General features: G+C 40.5%; 1 protein-coding gene across 14 annotated transcripts in view; it reads left to right on the plus strand.

Moving 5' to 3' along the window:
- The first annotated feature begins 11,639 nt into the window (after window positions 1–11,639).
- KDM4C (lysine demethylase 4C) overlaps window positions 11,640–23,590 on the plus strand; it is a 408,440-nt gene continuing 396,489 nt past the window's right edge. For 2 of the 14 annotated variants that reach the window (XR_007413967.1, XM_049116088.1), the window contains exon 1: window positions 11,640–12,202. Coding sequence is in view for 9 of the 14 variants with exons in the window: in XM_049116088.1 (XP_048972045.1) it covers window positions 11,817–12,202 (386 nt within the window). In the remaining 5 variants the exon portion in view is untranslated. Of the gene's footprint in view, window positions 12,203–12,655; window positions 12,804–12,949; window positions 13,112–20,454; window positions 20,545–20,646; window positions 20,801–23,590 lie in introns of those variants that run through there. The other 12 variants (XM_035696659.2, XM_025432526.3, XM_025432518.3 and 9 more) reach the window with 10 other exon arrangements.

The raw sequence follows: 23,590 nt of genomic DNA on the forward strand, positions 1-23,590 counted from the left end.
GAGCCCGACGTGGGATTCGATCCCAGGTCTTCAGGATCGCGCCCTGGGCCAAAGGCAGGCGCCAAACCACTGTGCTACCCAGGGATCCCGACATTAGCATTTTTGTAGCATACAGCCTAGTGGTTTTATAGAATGTCTCTCAGTTTGAGCTTGTGATATTCTTCAATAGGATGCTATATCCAGATCTAAAAAAGATAAATGAAGCTGAAATAGCATCAAACGTGGATATAGCTTTCATCAAGAGACATTCTTGTAATAAAAAATGGTGCTGACAAAGGATTACTCAATATGAAAATAACAAGGGATCAAGAGGACTAAACAATACAGCTGCTAGATAATTAATCCTCTTAAGTATAGCTAATGAAATTAGGTTGACAAAAATGGTTTCATCAGCAGTAGGGGCTCTTGCTTTTTCAATGGCATCACTGCGGTACTTTGTGCAGGCAAAGGCATACTACCTTATATACAACTATCATAGGCATCTTGGCAATTTAATATATATCCATTTACTGAGTTAATGGGTGAAAAGCATTACCTAGAGTCTGTGTCTTTAGTGTTATGGTTATTTTATTTTGTTGTTTGTTTGCTCTCTTTACTAACAGGAAGCTAGAATGAAAGAAAATACAAGATTTTTTTTTTTGAAGATTTTATTTTATTCATTCATGAGAGACCGAGAGGGAGAGGCAGAGACACAGGCAGAGGGAGAAGCAGGCTCCCTATGGGGAGCCCAATTCGGGACTTGATCCTAGGACCCCCCTGGGATCACAACCTGAGCCAAAAGCAGATGCTCAACCACTGAGCCACTCAGGTATCCCAAATTTTCTGCATTCTTTTTTTTTTTTTTAAACATTTATTTATTTGTGAGAGACACAGAGAGGAAGAGAGAGAGAGAGGCAGAGACACAGGCAGAGGGAGAAGCAGGCTCCATGCAGGGAGCCCGACGTGGGACTCGATCCTGGGTCTCCAGGATCACGCCCTGGGCTGAAGGCAGCGCTAAACTGCTGAGCCACCTGGGCTGCCCAATTTTCTGCATTCTATATGGAATCTGTGGCTAATCTTTCTTCATTTGACTTGTGGAGGAATACCTAATAGCTAAGAGGCTCACTAACATGAAATCCTCTCCAAGTCTGATCTAAATGAACGGCTTTACCAGACAAATTATGTCACCTCTAGGAAGAGTGAGTGGGGAAGCAGGCCAACTTGGGCAGTCTCAAAAGGGACAGTTGTTAGGGGGTGCCTGGGTGGCTCAGATAGTTAAGCATCTGCTTTAAGCTTCAGGTCATGATCTCAGGGTCCTGGGTTTGAGCCCTGTGTCAGGCTTCCTGCTCAACAGAGAGTCAGCTTCTCCCTCTCCCTCTGCCTGCCGCTCTGCCTACTTGTGCTCTCTCTCTCTCTTAAATAAAATCTTTAAAAAAAACCTTATTTGCAAACATAGAAGAACTCAGTATCTAGTTCACATGTGATCTTTTATTTTTTTAAGATTTTTTAAAAAAATTATTTATTTAGAGAGAGACAGGCAGAGGGAGAAGCAGGCTCCATGCAGGGAGCCCGACATGGGATTCGATCCCAGGTCTCCAGGATCACAACCCGGGCTGCAGGCAGCAGCTAAACTGCTGCACCACCGCCAGGGCTGCCCCACATGTGACCTTCTTGAAAGACCAGGAGAAGCTTAACTTTTGCCAAGCAAGAGATCAATGGAGATTTTTTTGGCAAAAGATCTGGCAAACATGAAGAGGGGTGCAGGAAAATGGAAGAAATTGAAATGTGAAGCGTCTGTCAGTCTCTTCTGCTATAAGTGTGCTTTGTTTCTTTGTGTGTCTGTGTGTGCTTTGTTTCCTTAGCAAAGGTTAGCTCATAGGCCATTGATAAATAGGCCTATGCCAGTATAATAATAGTGTTTTAAGTGGAATTTTTCTCTGCATGTTAATATTTGGGAGCAATTAAAGAAAAAAATATAATGTAGGAGGACCTTAAGAAAACGTTGAAAATTCTACGGAAGCCCTCGTTTTGGTGAAAAAAGTGGCTGCATTAGTTATATTTTTAGAGATCCACTAAGAGATTCGAGATCCCCTAAGAGTGCCCCCCACACACTTCAGGGGGAATTTTAAATGCTCCAGTAGCATGATTGTTAGCACTTTGGATAGGTTCTAAGTGGTCTCTTGCAATCCTACTTGTCCCCAAAGTACTCAGTTGCACAGAATTTGAGATTGTTTTTGGAACGCATATTTGGAGTTAGTCTGAAACACCTGCAATTAGAAAGGCCACCTCTCAGTTTCTATTTTACTAAAACTCAGCAGACCCACTTCATCACCTCCCCCCCCCCCCCCCCCCCCCCCCCCCCGCAAGGCTATCCCTAGTGTCCACAGGGCGGGATAGGCATACAGACCCTAGGAGCCGCCATGCTCCAGGGAAGGGGTGGGAGAGGTGGAGGGAAGCCCGAGGGGCGTTGAGGCCTGGGGTCAGCAGCAGGGAGAAGGTGAAGCCCTAGGGCCCTGCACTCTGGCTCAAGGCCGGGAGAAGGAGCAGGGCCTGCCCCCGCTGCTGCTCTGCGTCGGACCCATTGGTGTCCTGGAGCAGGGGCGCTGGCGATGCCAGTTCCTCACATGTCAAACACCCAAGGGAGGGAAAGTCGCCTCAAGGAGGGACCTACTAGTAGTTTGGAGGAGTATCCCAAGAGTCGAGGGCTAAAGGAAATTTAGTCTTTTTTATGATATATGTTTATTCTCTCATATGACATTCAAGGTTTTTGGTTACAGGAGACCCTTCACACTCTTGAAAACTGAGTATATCTGTCAATTAGATTTTAAATATTAGATTTTAAAACTAAAATTTTAAACACGGTAATACAGAAACCTACATTCCATTAGCCTTCACAACAGAAGTGAAATCACTCCTAATTGTAGCTTTAGAAAGTTCCCCAGGGAGTAAGAATGAATAATGTGGGAAAGGCAAATAAAATCTTAGTTTTATTAAGAAAATATTTTTAGGTGAATCTGTTTGGCTCAGTCAGAAGACCATGTGACTCTTGATCTCAGAGTCCTGAATTTTTAATTTTTATTTATTTATGATAGTCACACAGAGAGAGAGAGAGAGGCAGAGACACAGGCAGAGGGAGAAGCAGGCTCCATGCACTGGGAGCCTCTGTGGGATTCGATCCTGGGTCTCCAGGATCGTGCCCTGGGCCAAAGGCAGGCGTTAAACCACTGCGCCACCCAGGAATCCCCAGAGTCCTGAATTTAAGCCCCACATTGAGTGTAGAGATTACTAAAAAAAAAAAGAAAAAAAGAAAAAATAATAAATTAAAAAAAGACAGTGGAAAAAAATGTTTTTTAATCTTGCTGATTCCTGAGAAGCTTTGCTCTCAACTTTAAGAACCACTGCTTTAAAAAATTACAGCTTAGGAACAGGGCCTTCATCTCTTCGACAGTGTAGTCAAGAGGCCTGTGGAACCCAGAGCAGGATCTGCATGGTTGGAGAAATCTAGGAGGGACCTGTGCAATTTATAAGGAGTGCTCTGGGATGTTGTCTTTGTCACTTATCACTATAACATTTGCCCTTGGGTCTGTTCTTTCCAAAAAAAAAAAAAAAAAAAAAAAAGGCAGAACATACCAAGTAACTAAACATTAATTGCTGAGAAGAATAAACTTAATTGAAAGGAAAAAAAAAATCCTGAAAAGGTGTCAGAATATCAACAAAAGCTTCACAAACCAAGAATTCACTTGAAGAGAACAGCCAACAAAATAGGAATGCATTTGTCCAATGAAGGACTGGCTAAAATCAGGAAACACTTAAAAAATAATATAAAGCCAGTGGGCAAAAATACTTATTATGGTATAAACTAAGAAGAAAATGTAAAGAAATGTAGGAAAGCTTTTTGAGTTTATAGAAAAAGAAGAATTCAGTAAACCTCTTAGAGATAGATAGCTCTTAGTGAAGCTATTAACTATTGAAGAGAAAGCTGAATGTGGTCTCTGTCATACTACAGGAAGAGGAAGCTCAGGAAAACCTGAAAGTCTATTATAGGTCTCCAAAACACAGGAAATAATCTCTTGATTATAAAAGTTGTGATGCTAAAGTTTTGAATGATTGTCTTGAGCTGATTGATTCTGAGACTGAGGGAGAAAGTAATAGGAATGAAATTGTATTTTCTGTTTTTTCTTTAAAAAATTATTTCTTTATTTGAGAGAGGGGGAGAGAAAGAGAGAGAGAGAGAGAGAGAGAGAGAATGAACACTGGGAGCGGCAGAAGGGGAGGGAGAGAATCTCAAGTAGACTGTGTGCAAGGCTTGTACCTCAACTTAGGGCTTGATCTCATGACTTGAGCTGAAACCAAGAGTTGGATGCCTAACTGATTGAGCCACTCAGGAGCTTCAAAATTTTATTTTCTGAATTAGATGAGGGAGAGCCTGGGAATCACCAAGGTGAGAAAGTGAAGAAGACAGTTCTATCAGTTATTTGTTGTTGTATATTAACCCCAAAACTTAATGGTTTAAAACATTGATGATTTATAGTTTTTTCATGATTTTCTGGATTGGCTGACAGTTAATCTGCTGGTGTTGCATGCATTCTACTGGAAGGTGGTTGGGTTGGAAGGCCATAGGGGCCTCACTCACATGTCTGGCATATGGTACTGGCTGTCCATTGTGAGATTTAGTTCTTTTACACATGACCTCCTATTCTCTAGTAAGCTAAACTGGCATCCTTATATGATAGTGTCAGGGCAGCATCATAAGATGAAAGTAGAAGCTGCAGTGTCCCTTAAGACTTGGCTTTGGAAGTCGCATAACATCACATTCTTTGATGCCACATTCTTTGACCAAAGCAGGTCATAAGATCAGCCCAAATTTGGGAAATAGACAACCTCTTGCTGGGAAGAAGAGTAATGTCACATTGCATAGGATCATGGGAGGACTTTGTGGTCATGTTTTGCATTTTATCACAACAGTGAATGGATATGACAAAGGCTCAAGCTACCTTAACTAGTTCAAGGAGAGAAACCATTTACAACTTCAGGTGAGTTACAGATGTCAATTATGCATGATTGAAAGAGAACTTAAGAAGGTGGAGCAGGATACTTGTTAGTTAAAGTCAGTGCAAGAAAGTGTATCACAAAGCTGAGAAGTAAAAAACAAAACAAAACAAAACAAAAAAAAAAAACAAAGCTGAGAAGTGAACTCATTCATCAGATGATACGGTACTGGCAGAATGTAAGCAGAAAAGAAGGATTAGGAGTAGTCAGGTACAGAGAAAGGGAAATATTAAAATCAGGAAAATCAACAAAATAGAGGTGAATTGTAGTATGGGAAAATATACAGCAACATTTTATTTTGCACATGAATATCCATGATAATTAGATTCTTGTTTGTGATACAAAGAGCAATTGCTGGAGAGATGAAACAAGCCAGACAGGATTTATTTATTTATTTAATTTTTTATTTTTTTAAATCTCTTTTTTTTTTTTTTTAAGATTTTACCCATTTATTCATGACAGACACAGAGAGTGACAGAGAGAGAGAGAGGGGCAGAGACACAGGCAGAAGGAGAAGCAGGCTCCATGCAGGGACCCGATGTGGGACTTGATCCTGGGTCTCCAGGGTCACGCCCCAGGCTGAAGGCAGCGCTAAACCACTGGGCCACCAGGGCTGCCCCAGACAGGATTTAATAAGGAACAAGTAAAAAGAAGTTGGTAATACTCTGAAAATCAAGGATTGTTAAAGAAACTCCAAGATGGCATTTTATGGTCTCTTTCCAACTAATACATTAATTTCATTTCTAAGATATCAAGTGCTTTGTTTCCTATTGTAATCAGAGACTTTACGGACTTTATAAAAAGTAGCAATACAACAGTTCCTGTCTCCCTCAGTGAAGGGATCTTTTAAGCTCATTGCCTAAGGGTGGAAGGGTATAGTACTCCTTGGTGGTGAAGGATAGCTTGTGAAATTACAGGTACTCTATGACCATTAATAGAAGAGATGTGCTTAGACTGGAACCCGGATGCATTATTAATCAGTATCCACAAAAATTCCTCCCCATCTACCACCATGGTTAGCTTGGTTGACTCTTGTACAAATCCCAATCCTTCTCAGGTATGCCCATCACAAACTACCACCAGCAGGACTTCTATCTCCTCCTGGTCAGTTTGAACAACCTTTCCTAACACTTTAGGAGCATAAAACTTTACTTCTATCCTTATTCATGGAAGGCCTCCACTGCAGGCCAAAGATAAACATACCTGGCCTCTACGTGAAATAATGGCCTTGTTCTATGGTTATTAAAGCTATAAACATTGACCTTTTATCTTCAGTAACATGTTTTTGATAATTACAAAGAATGCTTCTCTCAGTATGTATTTTGATGTATATAGACATGCATTTCTGTTGGGCATAATACCTAGGAGAGAAATTACTAGATCACAGGGTATGCATATGTTCAATTTGAGCAAGTAATGCCAGTTTTCCAAAATGGTAGTAAGTACTTAAAAAGATATATAAACACATAAACAATAGCACCCTGTCTTTCATATAAGATTAACTTGCTGAATATCCCAAACAATTTTTTATGGGAAATAAGAATTAAACTTCGAAAAAAATGAAACAAAGTATATGCATATATCAAAAAACCATTAGAATTTGTTTTGATTCTGATTGGGATGAATTCACAATAATTCCTCCACCAAATAAACCTTTTCTTTCTACAATACATATGAGAATACTATTTCCTAGCACATTTCAATAAAAGTTGAATGAAGTAATTAATAGGTTTTCTCCATAGATTGGTTTAGTACTCTGGAGTCTGTTGGTTCAACACACTGGAAATTATACGGTGTTTAATGGTTAGATATGTGATAAGATAGACTTATTACTCTGGATAATTTTGTCATGGGACTTCAGTGTAAGCCAATACATTTCCCCACTAAACCCTCTAAGTAAGTAAGTCTACAGACTAACACAGTTGGTTAACACACAGATGGCCTTATCATGTGCTGTCATAAATGGACCTGCTGCCTTGTTTACTATCTGAAATGATTTCAGCAATCTAAGGTAAGAAAATATTTACAAAATAATATTTAAAAATTTTTAACATATTCTTAGCCTGCAACTGAAAAGGGTTTGAAATATGAGTATGTTTGCAACATATCTGGAAAAGTTAAAGAAATTACTTATGTTAACAAAATTATTGCAATGGAGTGCTATATTTCTTTCTGATTTATTGACAACTCTGATTAAAAAAAGGAAAATATCTACATAAAAAAAGAGTTAAAAAGAAAAAAATAAAATCCTTTACCCACTGAAATTCTTCTTCCTTTTTTTTTCTCCTGTTACTTAAAATCTTAGGAGTCAATAGGACCGAAAGGAAAAAAGGAGCTCAGTTTGCCATCCACTTGTTTTTGTCTTTACATACAAACAAAATTTGTTTTGTTTTTTAATACAACAAAAATTGTTATGGAAAAGAAAGGGGAAGTTTTACCTTTTAATTTATCAATTTAAATCAACCTAAGTGGTCCATTTGTCACAAGGTGTGTAAGAAAGTTGATATGAGAAATACACAAAAAAAATTTTAAAAAAGAAATGCACAATAATTAACATACTAAATGTTTAAAAAGTCCTTTTATTTTTTATTTTTAAAGATTTTATTCATGAGAGATACAGAGAGAGGCAGAGACATAGGCAGAGGGAGAAGCAGGCTCCCTGTGGGGTGCCTGATGCAGGACTCCCTCCAAGAACTTCGGGATCATGCCCTGAGCCACCCAGGCGTCCTTAAAAAGTCTTTTAAATGTCACACATATATCGGGAGTCCCAGGATCGAGTCCCTCATCCGGCTTCCTACATGGAGGCTGCTTCTCCCTCTGCCTGTGTCTCTGCCTCTCTCTGTGTCTCTCATGAATAAATACATAAAATCTTTAATTTTTTAAATAAAATCTTTTTAAAAATGTCACACATATAAAAGTGCACACATCATAAGTATACAGCTTGATGAATTATCATGATTACTGTCACCAAGGTAAAAAAAAAAAATAGCACATAACCAGCATCTCAGAGGTTCCTCACCTCTTCCCTCCCAGCTGCTCTGCCCCCTTTCTCCTCCTCAAATGCAGCCATTACTTTGACTTTTAATACCATAGTTTTATCTATTTTAAGCTGTTTTTTAAAAAAATTATTTATTTATTTGAGACACATGGAGAAAGAGAGAGAGAGAGAGAGAGAAACAGGCTCCATGCAGGGAGCCTGACGTGGAACTCGATCCCGGGTCTCCAGGATCACACCCTGGGCAGAAGGCAGTGCTAAACCGCTAAGCCACTGGAGCTGCCCTTTATCTATTTTAAAATGTTATATAAATGGAATCTTACAGCATGTATTCTTTCGTGTCTAGCTTCTTTCACTTTACACTGTTTTTGTGAGGTGTAGCCATTCTCTTTCAGATAGCAGTAGTTCATTTATTTTCTTGTTTAGTTTCTATTGTATAAATATACCAACATTTATACCTTCATTCTGTTGAGGGCTATTTGGGTTGTTTCCAGTTTGAGGCTTCACAAATAATGCTGCTACAAATTTTCTTTTATGTGTCTTAGTGCATATGTATCTGTATTTCTATTGGTGTTTTTGCCACATAATCATCAATGTTTGTCTTTTTCTTTTTAGCCATGTTTTTGGTTGTGTATTATTGGTTCTCATTGTAGCTTGACTGTGTGCTCAATGACTGTGTGCTCTGGCCTGGCTCAGGCCAGGTCTGTCCTGTACATAGCTGTATCACTATTCATAAAACATAGTACAAATAATAACAAATGGCAATAATAATAAAAATCAGGATTGATTGAAACTAACATCTGTTCAAAAATTGCAACTTCAGCTTATACTTATAGTTTTGTTAAAATGAATAGTTTTTAAATTGTGTTATGATTCAGGTATCATAAATCATTTCCAATGTTTTCCTTGATATGAAAACCAGAAACTACTCACCTGTTCCCCTGACACCCACCCTCCCTAACACACACATGTATAAATTTAGGGCCATGCCCCAGGGACAACTAGACATATCTCCCCTTTAATTTTATCCAAATGTTTTGATAGGAAAATAAATAATTTAATTAATAACTTTAAGTAATTTTAGGTATGTTTCTTTTACTAAAACACGCACAAATATAATGGTATCCAAACTGATTGAATACCGTATTTACATAGGAAGCTTGAGCCACTTCAAAGTCTATCTGTATACCCTTGGCCACCATACTCTTCTCAGCTAAGTCTGAAAAGCTTTCATAATAATGAGGAATTAATGAAGTGTTTCAATTGGATAGAATTATGGTTCAGTTTTTACATTAGGAGGATAATTTTGGCTTGCACTATAGAAGATGAATTGGAGGGGGAAGGGGAGTTGAGTGAAGAAGCACTGGAGGTGGAGATAGCATTAGGAGAATTATGTAATATTAATCCATTATATTATAATCGTTCATTATACTACAATAATCCATGTAAGAGACAAATTGACCTAAACTTCAAAGCCCAGGACACAGAGAACAGGCACCAAAATTTCTAATTTTATTAGGTACTTTCATGTTCACTATGATTCTTTAAATCATCATCTAAACATCTAATTATTGGTTGTGGTTTGTATTATACCTGTATATATAACATACATATGTGATAGGATAAATATAAATGTTAATGAGCATTACTGATATTTAATTCCTTATATTTGCAAAAGTCGAATGGACTTAAATTCATCCAAAATTAGAGATTTAGTAGTATATCAATTTACTTCATTATACATAAGGAAATTTACAACTGCTGTCACTGAAGTGATCTAAATAGTTCATGTAACATACATGCTTCAAGGGAAATCTTTGTATCCATTATATAACTCCATCTTATTGCAACTGGAATTTTTAATTGGACCTAAGTAAATTCATCTACGATGTGGCTAAAATGTTCATTACTGTGATTCACAATATATTGGTATTTGATACTTTAGGGACTCAACACTGCCACAAATCCATCTGAATTCCACTTCAATTTCCAAAACTGTAGAGTCGTTAATAAATTCTCAGTGCCTTCCAGCTTTTGAAGTGTTTTGGCATTTCCATTATTCTCTTTGATGTTCAACATGCTTGAAGTCAGCAAGGCTGGTATGTCACCCTACTTTTTCAGGTTAAAAAAGCTCTGAGATTTGATTTACTGTGTTCAACAAATGTTATTTGTGTAACATCATGCATCTGTAAACTGTTAAAGGGACCGGAATTCAGATTTCCAGTCTTTTTATTCTGGTGTACCAGGTTGCCAGTCTAATATAGCATATGGCTTCCTGGGGACCCTGGTTTTTAGTAGCTATTTGACAAATTTCTTAACCAGTATACTTCAGTTTTCATATCTAAAATTAAAGATATAGGGTGATCTGGGTGGCTCAGTCAGCTAAATGTCTGCCTTAGGCTCAGGTCATGATCCTGGGGTCCTGAGGTGAGTGCCGCATGCGGCTCCCTGTTCCAGAGCCTGCTTTTCCCTCCCTCTGCTGCTCTCCCTGCTTTTGCTCTATCAAATAAATAAAATCTTTAAAAAAATAAAACGATACGTAGTCATTGAATTATTTTAAGGGTACATTTAGCTAATATTTATGAAGCACTTGAAAAGTGTCAAGCTCTAAATAAATGTTGGGTTATATATTTATTGTTCTAGTGTATCTAACTGACTTGTAAGGAGGGTTGGGATTCCACATAGTTTACACATTTGAAAATTCCCAGTTGAATGTACATACTGGGCAAGCGCAGATGTGTATATCGGTAGTAGAGCATAAACCTTGTTTCTAATTTAATAACTAAAATGCGGTGGCCCAATAATCCCATTAGCCTTAGTACTTAACCACATTTCATCTGACCTCGATATACTCTTCCCAGAGATAAAAGACTTCAAGGGTATGGCAAGTGGACCCGTTGAGATGTTTTTAAAAAGTAGACATCAGAGGATTCTAATAGGAAACTCAGAAGGGTAGACAGCCCGAGTGTGCTCCGAGGTGTCACGGTCTGTCTGGGCTTAGCTGAGAGGACCTTAGGGGAAACGCTAGGAGGACCCAGCTGGGCACTCTGCAGGAAGTAAAAAAAAAATTGTTGAGCTCTGCAAAACATGTGGTGTGAGCCATCTGTCTTGGGCAGTACAAGGGCTTAAGGGCTGTGTGGCTACTTCTGACACCGCGGGAGGCGGAGTTCCAGCGCAAAAGTAACTGGTAGTAGCGAGGAGTCGAAGTGCGTTCCCGGGGTCCGGAGACACTCGCACTTCCTGGTACTACAATTGAGGTCAAACTGCTGCCATTGCCGTTTTTGAGCACTTCCCCAGCCTCGGTTCCTGGTGTTGCCACCCTTGGGTGCCCTCAGCTCCCGCGCATCCCCGGGCGGGCGGGCCGCGCTCCACCGAGGTGCTCGGAATCTGGGATGGTTCCGCTCTTCTAGCCGGAGAACACGTCTCCTGCCTGAAAGCTCCTGGTGGAAAGGTCGGCAGGCGGACCCCTCGGCCCTCTCGGGATCTCCGTCGCTGTCAGGAGGCGCAGGAGCCCCGCCCGGCCAGGAAGACGCTGTCACGGCCGCCCCGCCACGACCCGCGGGGCACCCGGAGGCCCCACCCACGGCGACGCTGCGCTGACGTCCGCGCGCCCGAGGCCGCCATAGGCCCGCGGCCGGCCCCGGACGACGTGTGGCGCGTGGACTCCGTCAGGTCCAGCCCCGCGGAGCCCGGCAGGCACTTCCGGGCGAGCTTCTGTGCACCTGTTCCTTCCTGCTGCTGAAGTGTCTGCCCCTCTGGGAAAAAGTGGGCATGTCCGTCCCCAGAGGACAAGATGCACCGCGGCGACCCTAGACTGACAGAGGCACGGGAGGCCAACCCCGAAGCTGGAAGGCGCCGCGCATCCTTAAGCTGTGCGGGAGTTCACGTGACGCCAAGTGCCGGGCCCGGCGGTCACGTGACGGCGCGCGCGCCCTCGCGCGGGGAGAGCCGGCCGGCGCTGTGCGCGCGCCTTCGCCGCTGCCTCCCTAGCCCTCGACGGGAGGGTGAGGAGCGGCGGAGGCATCGGGCGTCCGGGCCGCTGCGCGTGCGCGGCGAACAGCTGTCACCCAGTGCGGAACAAGTCTTCCAAATTCCCCAAATCTCCCCGGGCCGGAGGCTACCGTCTTCCTCCGCGTCTTCCTCCCCTGGGTCGTGTCCCCGTCCCCACCCGCGCGCCAGGTAACCGCTTTTCCGACGTCCGGGCGGCAGGGGCGGCGGGGGGGAGGGGGACGGGGAGGGGAGGGGGAGGGGCCGGCGGTCTTGTCGCCACTGCCCCCGCCTGCCCGGGGCCGCCGGGGTGCCGGGGCCGGGCCGGCGGAGACGCTAGCCGGGAGGCGCCAGGTCCCCGCCAGGTCCCCGCCAGGTCCCCGCCAGGTCCCCGCCAGGTCCCCGCCGCCGCGGCTGTCACGCCGGGGGAGGGCGGCCGGCCGTGTCGCGGCGGAGGGAGGCGGGAGGCGGGAGCCAGTGACAGTCCGCCCCGGCCCTCTGGGGGTTCGGTCCCCGCGCTCGCCGTTCTCCCGGGGGCCGAGGTCTGGGGCAGAGGAGCGCGCGGGTGGTCCGGGGATGCCGGGTCTGCGGCGGACCCCGGGAGGCACGGCCTGCTGCTCCCCCCGGGGCCGTCTCTTCTCCGGGACGGTCAGGACCCTGGGGGTGCAGGCGGGGGCCTCCTCGCCGCAGCGCCTCGCCCCAGGCCGTCCTCAGCCCCGGTACTGCCCTTTTGGTTTTTCCGGCAGGGGCCGTTTCTTCCTGCAGAGCCTGAAGCCGCGATGCGGTGTAGACGGTGGGTGCTTAATAAATGAGTTGGATGGCTTGGCGTGGAATGCCAGGCACGCCTGGGACGTGGCGTAGGTGGCGATGTGGAGGAGGGAGTCCGGCGGGCGGGCCGGGGGCCCGGGGTTCGAGCTTGGGTGTTTCCTCCCTGCTTAGCCAGTGAGCCCAGCGGGGCTCGAGTCCGACGCTTGCCGGGCGAGCTCGGAGCCAGGCTTCCCCGCGACTGCACAGGCTGGCTTTGGCTGTGGGCGATGCCCAGGAGGGGTTCTGGATGCCGGCTGCTCCCGGAGAAGAGAGGGCAAACTTTTTAAGGACCTGGTAAGTGACGCCTCGAGGCGGTTTATCAAGACCTGCTTTGGAAATGTAGGTTGGAAGTTGGCGTCGGTGAAAGTTTCTGGTAGGCTCAGTTCCACCTAGGTTCGGACCAAGTTTTGCCCTGTTTCACCCACTTGAATTCGCTGTAATTTTTATTTTTAATCTTGGGAAATTCGGCTTCACTGTTCCTATGGTAACAGTTACTAATATAATTTCGAAGTGTTGTGGTTGAAAATTAGTGGCTTTAACTCTTAAAGGTCCATTTTTGCTTTGAAGCGCTTGGCTCTCCTTTACGATCATTACTCAAATTCTGCCTTGCTGGTCTCCTCCCAACCCCCAATGCTTTGTTTTGGAATGCATAAGGGGGCTGTTCCGGTTTTTTAGGCCCTCTTTCTCCCAATTTAAAGCGTTATGAAAAGTTTGCACACAATCTTTACAGCATTCAACGAACTGGAATAGTACAATTTATATTGGAGACTTGTTTCGTTTTATGAACAGGTTTTAATTGGTTGCTTTTCTAAAGTTAAAAATAAATGTTTTAAGCCTTGTAGGTACACAAATGCTTTTAAAAATTCCATTAACCTTTCTACAAGAATGGAGTTTTTTTTTTTTTTTAAAGATTTATTTCTTTATTTATCATAGACAGAGAGAGAGAGAGAGAGGCAGAGACACAGGAGGGAGAAGCAGGCTCCATGCACCGGGAGCCTGACGTGGGACTCGATCCCGGGACTCCAGGATCCCGGCCTGGGCCAAAGGCAGGCGCTAAACCGCTGAGCAACCCAGGGATCCCCAAGAATGAAGATTTTTAAGAAACTGAACAGGCACATGATTTTTAAAAAGTTATTTAGATTTAAATTTCAAATTCAGGATGAAAATCTGGTATTTTGAGTTCTCTACTTGACACCTTCTGAATCACCCAGGACTAAGGTGCCTAACTAACCTTGAGTAGTCTGAATCCTTTTCTTTCTTTTTCCCATTGTTTTGTCATTACATCTTGATTGTTCCCGCTCCACCCCCCCCCCCCCTTAGAATCTTAGGGCTTTGAGAACAGGTTCTATGGGTTTTTTGCCTTTGCTGTATTTCTAACAATTTACCATAATGCCTGGCGGTGCCAGAAATATCCTCTCTCTTTTTAAATAACAGCTTTATGAAGATATAACTCACATACCATATAGTTCACCCATTTAAAGTGTATAATCCAGGGGTTTTAGTACCTGCATGAAATTGTGCAACTCTCACCAGAATCCATTTAGAACATTTTTAGCACCTACAGAGAAACCCTGTTCCCATTAGCAGTCTCCAACTCTCATGGCTTCTAGCCACAGGCAATGACTAGTCTGCGTTCTATCTCAATAGATTTGTCTATTCTGGATATTTCATATAAATATAACCATATAATTGGATTTGGGAGACTGGATTCTTTCACTTAGCATAATGTTTTCAAGGTTCATCCATCATATACCATCTATCAGTACTTATTCCTTTTTATGGCTGACTTATATTCTGTCATATGGATATATCACTTTTTGTTTACTCAATTAGTTGATGGGCATTTGGGTTTCTACTTTTTGGCTATTTTGAATAATGTGCTATGAACATTGGCTAACTAGTTTTAGTGTGTATGGGTGTTTTCTTTACTCTTGGTTATGTACCTCATAGTGGAATTGCTGGGTTAAACCTTTTTTTGAGTGGGGATGAAGGAGGGATAGTTAGTTTTGAGGACCTCTTCTGCTCCACTACGAAGTCCATTTCTCCAGAGGCCAGAAGTCTCTGTGTGGGACTTTGCCCTGTGGAGAGTGGTGTGTTTTTCCTTGTCTGGAGGTCTTTGAGATCATCCCTTTATGTTAGCTCAGTTTTTCTTCATTTCCTGCATACTAATTTGTTATATATTTATCAGAGATGTGATAAAGCAGGTGTATTGCATACTATCATTAAACTCTGTCTAATGCAGACTTTTGGTCTTTTAAAATATGTGGTTTTTGTTGTTGTTGTTATAAATTCAGTACTCCTTTAGTATGAATTTCTTGGGAGTTGTGCAAGAGGTAAAGTCACTGTTTTTCTTCATTTGCTACCAATCTAGAAGGTTTTGTGGAAACTAAAATATAAATTTAAAATATTTTTGTAAATAGTATAATTTATTATTTTCCTTAAAATATTGTATTGCACACCCCTAAAGATTCTCATTTCCCCACCTTCCACTCCCTTTGGGAGAAGATGCTGATCACAGAAGTCTGCACTTGCAGGGCTTAACACTTTTCTCCCTTAAGCATTTGGAACATTCCCATCCTTCTTTCCCTGAGGATCAAGTCCTCTCAGCTCTTTCAGTGAGGCTTTGCCCAGCCAATCTTCTTCCACCAAACTTTTCCCCCCATTTCCTCACTCGGTAGGGCCTGTGCCCTGCTCACATTCTTCTGTGCCCTCTGACCTGTGCTTCTTTGTCTGGTTAGTTCCATTTCATCCTTTAGATAGCTTACTTAGCTCAGTAGTTACTTCTAGCTAGTCTTCCCTCAATACTGTACCAACCATAGCAGTATTCTGTAATTTCCTTCATCATCTCAAACAATTAGACCATTAGCTGTGGATCACTGTTTATTCTCTATCCCCATGTATGCACAGAAAAAGTTCTGTGAAAAAAAAAAAAAGTTCTGTGCAAATGTTGAAAGTGGTTAATTACTTCTGGGTGGTGGATTTATGGGTAATTTTTCTCTTTCAAGTCTGTGTGCGTTTTGTGAATTTTCTCCCATGTATTGGTATGACATTTGTGAACAGGGGAATAAAGAAAAATCATCAGTAATTGCCATTTTTATTTTAATAAAATTCCTTCTAATCTTTTTGTTTTGTTTTAATAACCTAGGTGAGATTTTTTTTTTTTACTATAGCTTCAAACACCAAACTTTTATTACATTTTAATTCTTTATCATATCTTGGGATAGTAAGGAATGATGCCCATATTTAACCATTGGTTGTCTAGGGATGAAATTTCTTGTATTGAAATTAAGCTGATCTTAGGAACAGAATCTAGCTCTGATACTATGAGCATATGATAGTGTAAATAACTCAGTTTCCTTTTTCCTTGAGAAGTGTCCTTGCTATGAAACATCATAGTACAGAGTTTTTCCTTGCACAGTTGCTTGTTTGCATTCTTTATCTTATTTTTGCTAGGTGGTTTGTTCTGCCCAGTAGTGAGTATATTCAATAGATATTTTAACACCTGCTATGTGTCATGTGCAATGTTAGATGTGGAGCATACAGCAAGTGAACACAATAGACAAGTGATTCTCTACCATTTCCTGGAAGAGGATTGTTTTGAGTATGAATGTGTAGTTACACTGTTGCTCTATATTTTCAGATACACAGTGGCTTCAGCTACTGTGGTTATCTGTGAACTATTGCTCCATAGAATCTTTAAAATTTATTTTAGATTTTCTTGGGTTTGTAGTATGTATTGTTGAGGGTAAAGTTTAAGGGGCAGAATCATGTGTCATCAAAATCTCTTTGATGCTTACTTTTTGTATATCTTCATCCAGTTCTAGTTATTAATTTGACATCTCTACTTGTTAACTGTAACTAAGCGAACTGGAATCTTTCCTCTCAGCTCTGCTCCTCTGGGTTTCTCATGCATCTCATCCCATTTTACTGCTCAACTGGGGAAACTTGCGAGTTATCCCAGGTAGCCTATGGTTTTTCAGCCCTCATATCATAAACTATTGCCAAACCTTGTCATTTCTGTTTCCAAAATATGTATTAGAGCAGTCTAGTCTCTCCTTGGCATCATCTCAATAGCCACTCCAGCCTCCTTCCTACTTCTGTTCCACTCATGATATTTTTTTTTTGTATATTTTTTTAATTGGAGTTCGTTTTGCCCAACATATAGCATAACACCCAGTGCTCATCCCGTCAAGTGCCCCTCTCAGTGCCCGTTACCACTCATGATCTTTTAAAATGCAAATTGGATCATTCTCATTGCTCTCAGGAGACTTAAAATTCCTGCATTGTCTCTTCCTATCTGAAGCAACCCCCAAACTTTACTTAGATGGTTTTAGTTTTCCTAACTGCCCATTGGCTTTTCTTTTTCTCAAACTGTACAGGCCCTTTCCCAAAGTGTTGTTGCCAGGTTTTCTTCGCACTTTCTTTTTGGTACATCATTCTAGTCTTTGCTTGAACGTACTTCCTCGGAGAATCCTGACCTGTCATTCCCACCTCTTCCCCAATCTAAATCAGCTTTCCTCATGATAATCTACCTTAATTCCCTAATTGTTTCCTTCCGTATCATTTAGGCATACAGCAATGAACACAATAGATAAGTGATTTCCAACATTTCATGAAAAAAGATCATTTTGAGTGTGAATGTTTAGTTACACTGTTGCTCTATATTTATGTGATTATTTGATTGTTCCTAAACTGTAAGAATTCTACAAAGGGAGAGACCCAAGTATTTTTACTCACTTGTATCATACCAGGATACTGTTGTCTTAACACTATAGTATAGTTCCTCAATAAACATCTTTTGTACAAATTAATGACTTATGTGTATATGAAAAAAATCAAGGAAATAAAACTAGGGCACACAGTAGGAAGTAATTTTACCGAACCTGACCCCACACACATACACAAAACTGAAACAAAAATTTCACGAAACAATATTTTCCCACCTGTGCTGTACTCCCATATTTTCTATTTTGCTCAATATCACATATAAATATTGATATAATCCAACAAATGGGGTAGGATTGCAGGTTGCGGTCTGAATAACACAGCTCTAAGGCTATACAAAGAAAATGCTTCGTTTACATTAGCCCCTGTCCCCCTTCTGAAACACAATTGCTGTTTTCTAGTTTTTGTCTGATGAGAAGTCTAAATGTGTATAGCTTTTATGTACCATCCCCCTATCTTCCACCATTCCTATTAAAAGAAAAGACTCTTTCTGAAAGCTAGTTCTACTTAGAAGTTCTGGTCTGATTTCAAAGGAGAGTTGCTTAAGGTCAGATTGAGAAAAATCTATATTGGACTTTATTTAGGTCTTAATCTCTAGGTTTCATTGGGCTACTAATAGCCAATACTCTTCTACTGTTTGGCTAAGCTCATTGCAGATGTGCGGTATGAACTTCAAGGCTGGCCTGTCATCACTTTTATTTTCTCAGTTTGTTACAAATCAAAATTCTGAAAATGATGGTAAGGGGATGAAGGCAAACGAGTATTTGTGAAGGTATGAATTAAGGAGCCTGGCTTGGTAAGGATGTCATGTTCAATGGATCATCAGAAGTGATCGCTAGAGCTATGATTCTTTTTTACTCACTTTAACAGAGCCTTTGCAAGAAAGGCTTGGTGCTCTTTGGTCCCCATCAATGCAGTATTGATCTCTTATCTATTTTGCTAACAAAATATTAGAAATAACCTAAATATCTTGCATAAGGGCTATTTTAACTGCACACTGTGATGATATTTATAAGTTGTATGAATATTTTAAAATGTTAGAGTTACTCCAAACCTGTTTAATGAAAGAAAGCATTATAGAAAATTATATATTTCAAATGAGCCCAGTTGTGTTTAAACGTGTTTATAAGTGTACATATGTTAGAAAAAATACACTGGAATGCTAATTTGATGGTGGGATCACTGATAATTTTGATTTTCCTTCCTCAAATTTTTTTAGAATGAACATTGTTGCGTTTATAATCAGACTTAGTTGAAAATCCTGTACATTAACTTAGGCATTTGCAAATAGAAAAAATAATATCTTTATTAAGTGGTGGATAGAACCCTGGTTTCTGGTAGCTATGTTTTGGGGACCCCATCCAGGTGGGATGTACATTTTGCCTTCACAATATGTAGTCTTGCACTGCACAGTGATGCATATTTTTTCTCTTAGCCTATGAGTTTTTTTTTTCCTTTCCTGTCTACATTATTAAAGCCTGCCTTGTTTTTCTTCTTTTTTGTTAAAATAGAATTCCATCTCTTCATGACCTACTTATGCATGTTGTTAATGAATGTGTGTTTCACTGATGGTTGCCCATAGCATGACAATTTCGAAAGTTCTAATATCCTTTATTAAATCCTGCTGTGTGGCATGAGTTAAAGTGATAGGATTTCAGATAACTAGGGATTATACAAGGATGTCTTTTTTCTGTTAAATTTGTCTAGTTATAGTAGGATTTAATAAATAAAATTGAAGGAAACGTATAGTGATAGTTTAAATGTATAATCATCACATGTCAGTAAATTTTTCCAAACCTGTGTTTGAAATTGTTTAGTCTTTAAGCATTCATTCATACCTTAGTAGATTATGCATTTGAAAATATATTTGATAGCCATATAAGATAGGTATACTAAATATTGATTTACTATTTTCAAGAGAAGGAATTGGAAACTTTAGAAATTGGAGAGAAATGTCAAAGTATGGACAGTTGGCTGGACCGATAGGACCTTTGGGGGTTGTGTGCATGGGAGACAGCACTTTTAGGAGATTTCATAGTTCTGTTCTCATATTTAGTATGACAGGGTCAGAAATCTGAACTTTCCCAGTTGATCTAGAGTATGCAGGTATTGGAGGACTAATGTCCTCAGTCACTCTCTAATTAGACTCATAAGAAGAACTAGGACCGCGATACAAAGCATGCTTGTTCCTTCTTCAGGGCTCTTTCTAGGAAATTTTGCTTCTTGGGAAAGCACATTGTTTATTTTTTTTATTTTTTTTTTTAAATTTTTATTTATTTATGATAGTTACAGAGAGAGAGAGAGAGAGAGAGAGGCAGAGAAACAGGCAGAGGGAGAAGCAGGCTCCATGCACCGGGAGCCCGATGTGGGACTCGATCCTGGGTCTCCAGGATCGCGCCCTGGGCCAAAGGCAGGCGCCAAACCGCTGCGCCACCCAGGGATCCCAGAAAGCACATTGTTTAAGTGACAGGCAGATTTCAGCAGATGGACATGGGTAGTGTTTTGAGGAGTAACCTAAACTGTATTTTTTATCTGCTGGGCTTCTCTGACCCTCCAGAGTATTCACCTTTCTCATCAGAACATTCTTCCTGCAGATACATTTTCTCCTGTTGAAGGAGGTTAAAGAAGAAGTCAAATTCTTCCCTTTGGCTCTGTCTTTATCCCCATTTTTAAACTAGTTTTTCATGAGATATTTGTTTAAATTCCAGTCCTAAGGATATTTGTATCTGATTCAGCATTAGTCTTGTTGCTTCTGTTCTGTTCTGAGAATGCAGCAGATACTTAGGACACCTCAGGATACCTTAGGTGTCCCTTTGAGGGGAAGACTGATGGTACAGAATTTTTTTTTTCTTTTTCTTTTGCAGGCTGTATATCTCACCCATTTTGTTTTTATCTGTTTTTACTTTCAAAAGGAACCATCACCTGAAATTTGGACACTTTACTGAGAACTGTCAACATTCAGGGCAGCTTTCATTAGCAGGAGGAGTTTGGACCTGACATAGGTAAACTCATTCTTTTTTGATAATTTAACTTATTAAAAATCATTATAGTATAAACGTATGTAGATAAATTTTATTTATTTATTTAGATTTTATTTATTTATTTGACAGAGCACAAGCAGGGAGAGTGACAGGCTCTGCAGGGAGCCTGATGCGGTGCTCAATCCCAGGACCCTGGCTGGGATCATGACCTGAACCGAAGGCAGATGCTTAACTAACTGAGCCACCCAGATGCCCCAGTAAATATTATTTTAAATAGGTAATGAAACAAGGTATACAATTCAAAAGATATAAATGAGGGTGGGGTGCTTGGGTGGCTCAGTCTTGGTTAAGCAGCTGACTCTTGATTTCACCCTCCAAGAGATCAAGCCCTACATGGGGCTGTATGTTTGCTAAGCAGAGAGTCTGCTTGAGATTCTTTCCCTTTGCGCCCTCCTGTCCCCCCCCCCCCCCCACCATGTGTTTGCACTCTTTCTCAATAAATCTTAAAAAAAGAGAAGATATAAATGGGTAAAAAGTACATATTCTCACTTTTGCCATCAGCTAGCCAGTTTCCTCCTTTTGGTTAACCATTATTCTACAGTTTCTTTTAGGACTTTCCAGAGATATTCTATATAGAATATTCTGTAAAACTTATATATGTATATGTATACATTTTAAAATGTAAATCATAGTATCTATACTTGCTGTTCTGAATATTTTTTAATTTAACACTAACTTGAATGTGATTTTTAAATTATGAGAACATATGGAGCTCCCTCTTTTTATTTTTTAATTTTTTTAAAGATTTTATTTATTTATTCATGAGAGACATAGAGAGAGAGGCAGGGACACAGGCAGAGGGAGAAACAGGCTCCATGCAGGAAGCCTGACACGGGATTTAATCCCGGGTCTCCAGGATCATGCCCTGGGCTGAAGGCGGCACTAAACCGCTGAGCCACCTGGGCTGCCTGAGCTCCCTCTTTTTAAAATGATTGCATAGTAGTACATTTCATACATGTACCATAATTTATTTAACCAGTGCAATATTAAAAGTCATTTAGGTTGATTCTATTTCTATATATTGATCTATTTATATACCATTATCTCAATGTTTTATTTTTTTACAAGACTCTTTTTTATTTAAAAAAATATTTATTTATTCATGAGAGACTCACACAGAGAGAGGGAGAAACACAGGCAGAGGGAGGAGAAGCAGGCTCCATGCAAGGAGCCTGATGAGGGCTTGATCCCTGGAATCTGGGATCAGGCCCTGAGCTAAAGGCAGACGCTTAACCGCTGAGCCACCCAGGCGTCCCACCTCAATGTTTTAATTGTTGTAGATTTATAACATGTTTTCAGAACTTTTCAGGCGATGCTTAATTTTTTTTTTATAAATTTGTTTTTTATTGGTGTTCAATTTGCCAACATATGGAATAACAACACCCAGTGCTCATCCCATCAAGTGCCCCCCTCAGTGCCCGTCACCCAGTCACCCCCACCCCCTGCCCACCTCCCCTTCCACCACCCCTAGTTCGTTTCCCAGAGTTAGGAGTCTCATGTTCTGTCTCCCTCTGATATTTCCCACTCATTTTTTCTCCTTTCCCCTTTATTCCCTTTCACTATTTTTTATATTCCCCAAATGAATGAGTCCATATGTTTGTCCTTCTCCAATTGACTTATTTCACTCAGCATAATACTCTCCAGTTCCATCCACGTCGAAGCAAATGGTGGGTGTTTGTCATTTCTAACGGCTGAATAATATTTTTCTCTCATTATATTTGACTTTAGAATCAATATGTCAAGTTCCAAAAACCTATTGATAGTTTTATTGGGAATGTCTTTAGTTTATGGACTAATAGAGAAATATCTTTCAGATGTTGACTTTTCTTGCCTAGAAATATGGTATGCCTTTCCATTTAAATGTTTTTTTATAAGTCCTTGGAAAGGACATTTTAAAAATGTTTTTACACAGATCTTACAAATTTTCTTTAATTTTATTCCGTTTTATTTTATTTTAAAAATAATTTTCCTGTTTTACTTGGGACAATCTCAAACTTTTAGAAAGGTTACAATTATAGTACAAAGAACTTTTACATCCCTGAAAAATTTGCCTTCATGCCCCATTGCTTCTCAATACTTAAGTGTGTATTTCCTGAAAAGTCAGTTTCGTATGTAACTGTAGTATTTCCATCAAAATATAAAAGTAACCATTGATAATTCCTTTCATCGAATCTTTAGACTTTTTGTATATTACCATTTGTAACAGTGACGTTCTTTGTAGCAAAGATATCCAGTCCAGAATGATGCATTGCATATTATTGTTTTTAGATCTTTTAAGCATCCTTTCAGTCTCAAATAGTCCTTAGTCTTTCCTTGATTTTTGTAATATTGACACCTTTGAGGATTACAGGCCAATTGTTTTATAGACTCTTCCTTAATTTTTGTTTTTTGATGTTTCCTTGTCATTAGATTCTTGATGCAGGAATATCACAGAGGTGGAACTGTATTCTTTTCATTACATCTTATTAGGTGGCACAATTTCATTTTGTTCTGCTACTGGTAATGCTTACTTTGATTGCTTAAGATCTTCTATGGTAGAGTCTTCTATGCTTCTCCACTCTAAATTTTTTTGTTTTGGTTTGACAAACTACGTAAATATTTTATTAAGCTTTCAATTTATTTTTATTTATTAGGACTTATGGTTTCCTGTTCTAGTCAGTGAGTTATAATCTGTTAATATTATTATTTCTATTGATGCTTAAATTGTCAAAAGTTTGGCCCCCTGGGAATTCTTTATGCTGGTTCTGTGTCCTTTTGACATGTCCCAACATTCTTTGAGCATTCCTTCCCTTTTGGGCACAGTAAGATATGCAAGCTCATCCTGAAATTTTCCTACCCCATATATTTAGGAGCCAAGACCTAGGTGGTTATTGATATTGGGATGTTTCAGTGAACTGAGCTAGAAAATATGTGTATGTCCAGATGTACACTTATGCATATTTATCGTACGTACACATGCACACACACAAAAGTTATATAACAAATGTACTAATATTGGAACATTGTT

This window comes from Canis lupus, chromosome 11 (genome assembly GCF_003254725.2).
Source record: "Canis lupus dingo isolate Sandy chromosome 11, ASM325472v2, whole genome shotgun sequence".
Lineage (NCBI taxonomy): Eukaryota > Metazoa > Chordata > Mammalia > Carnivora > Canidae > Canis > Canis lupus.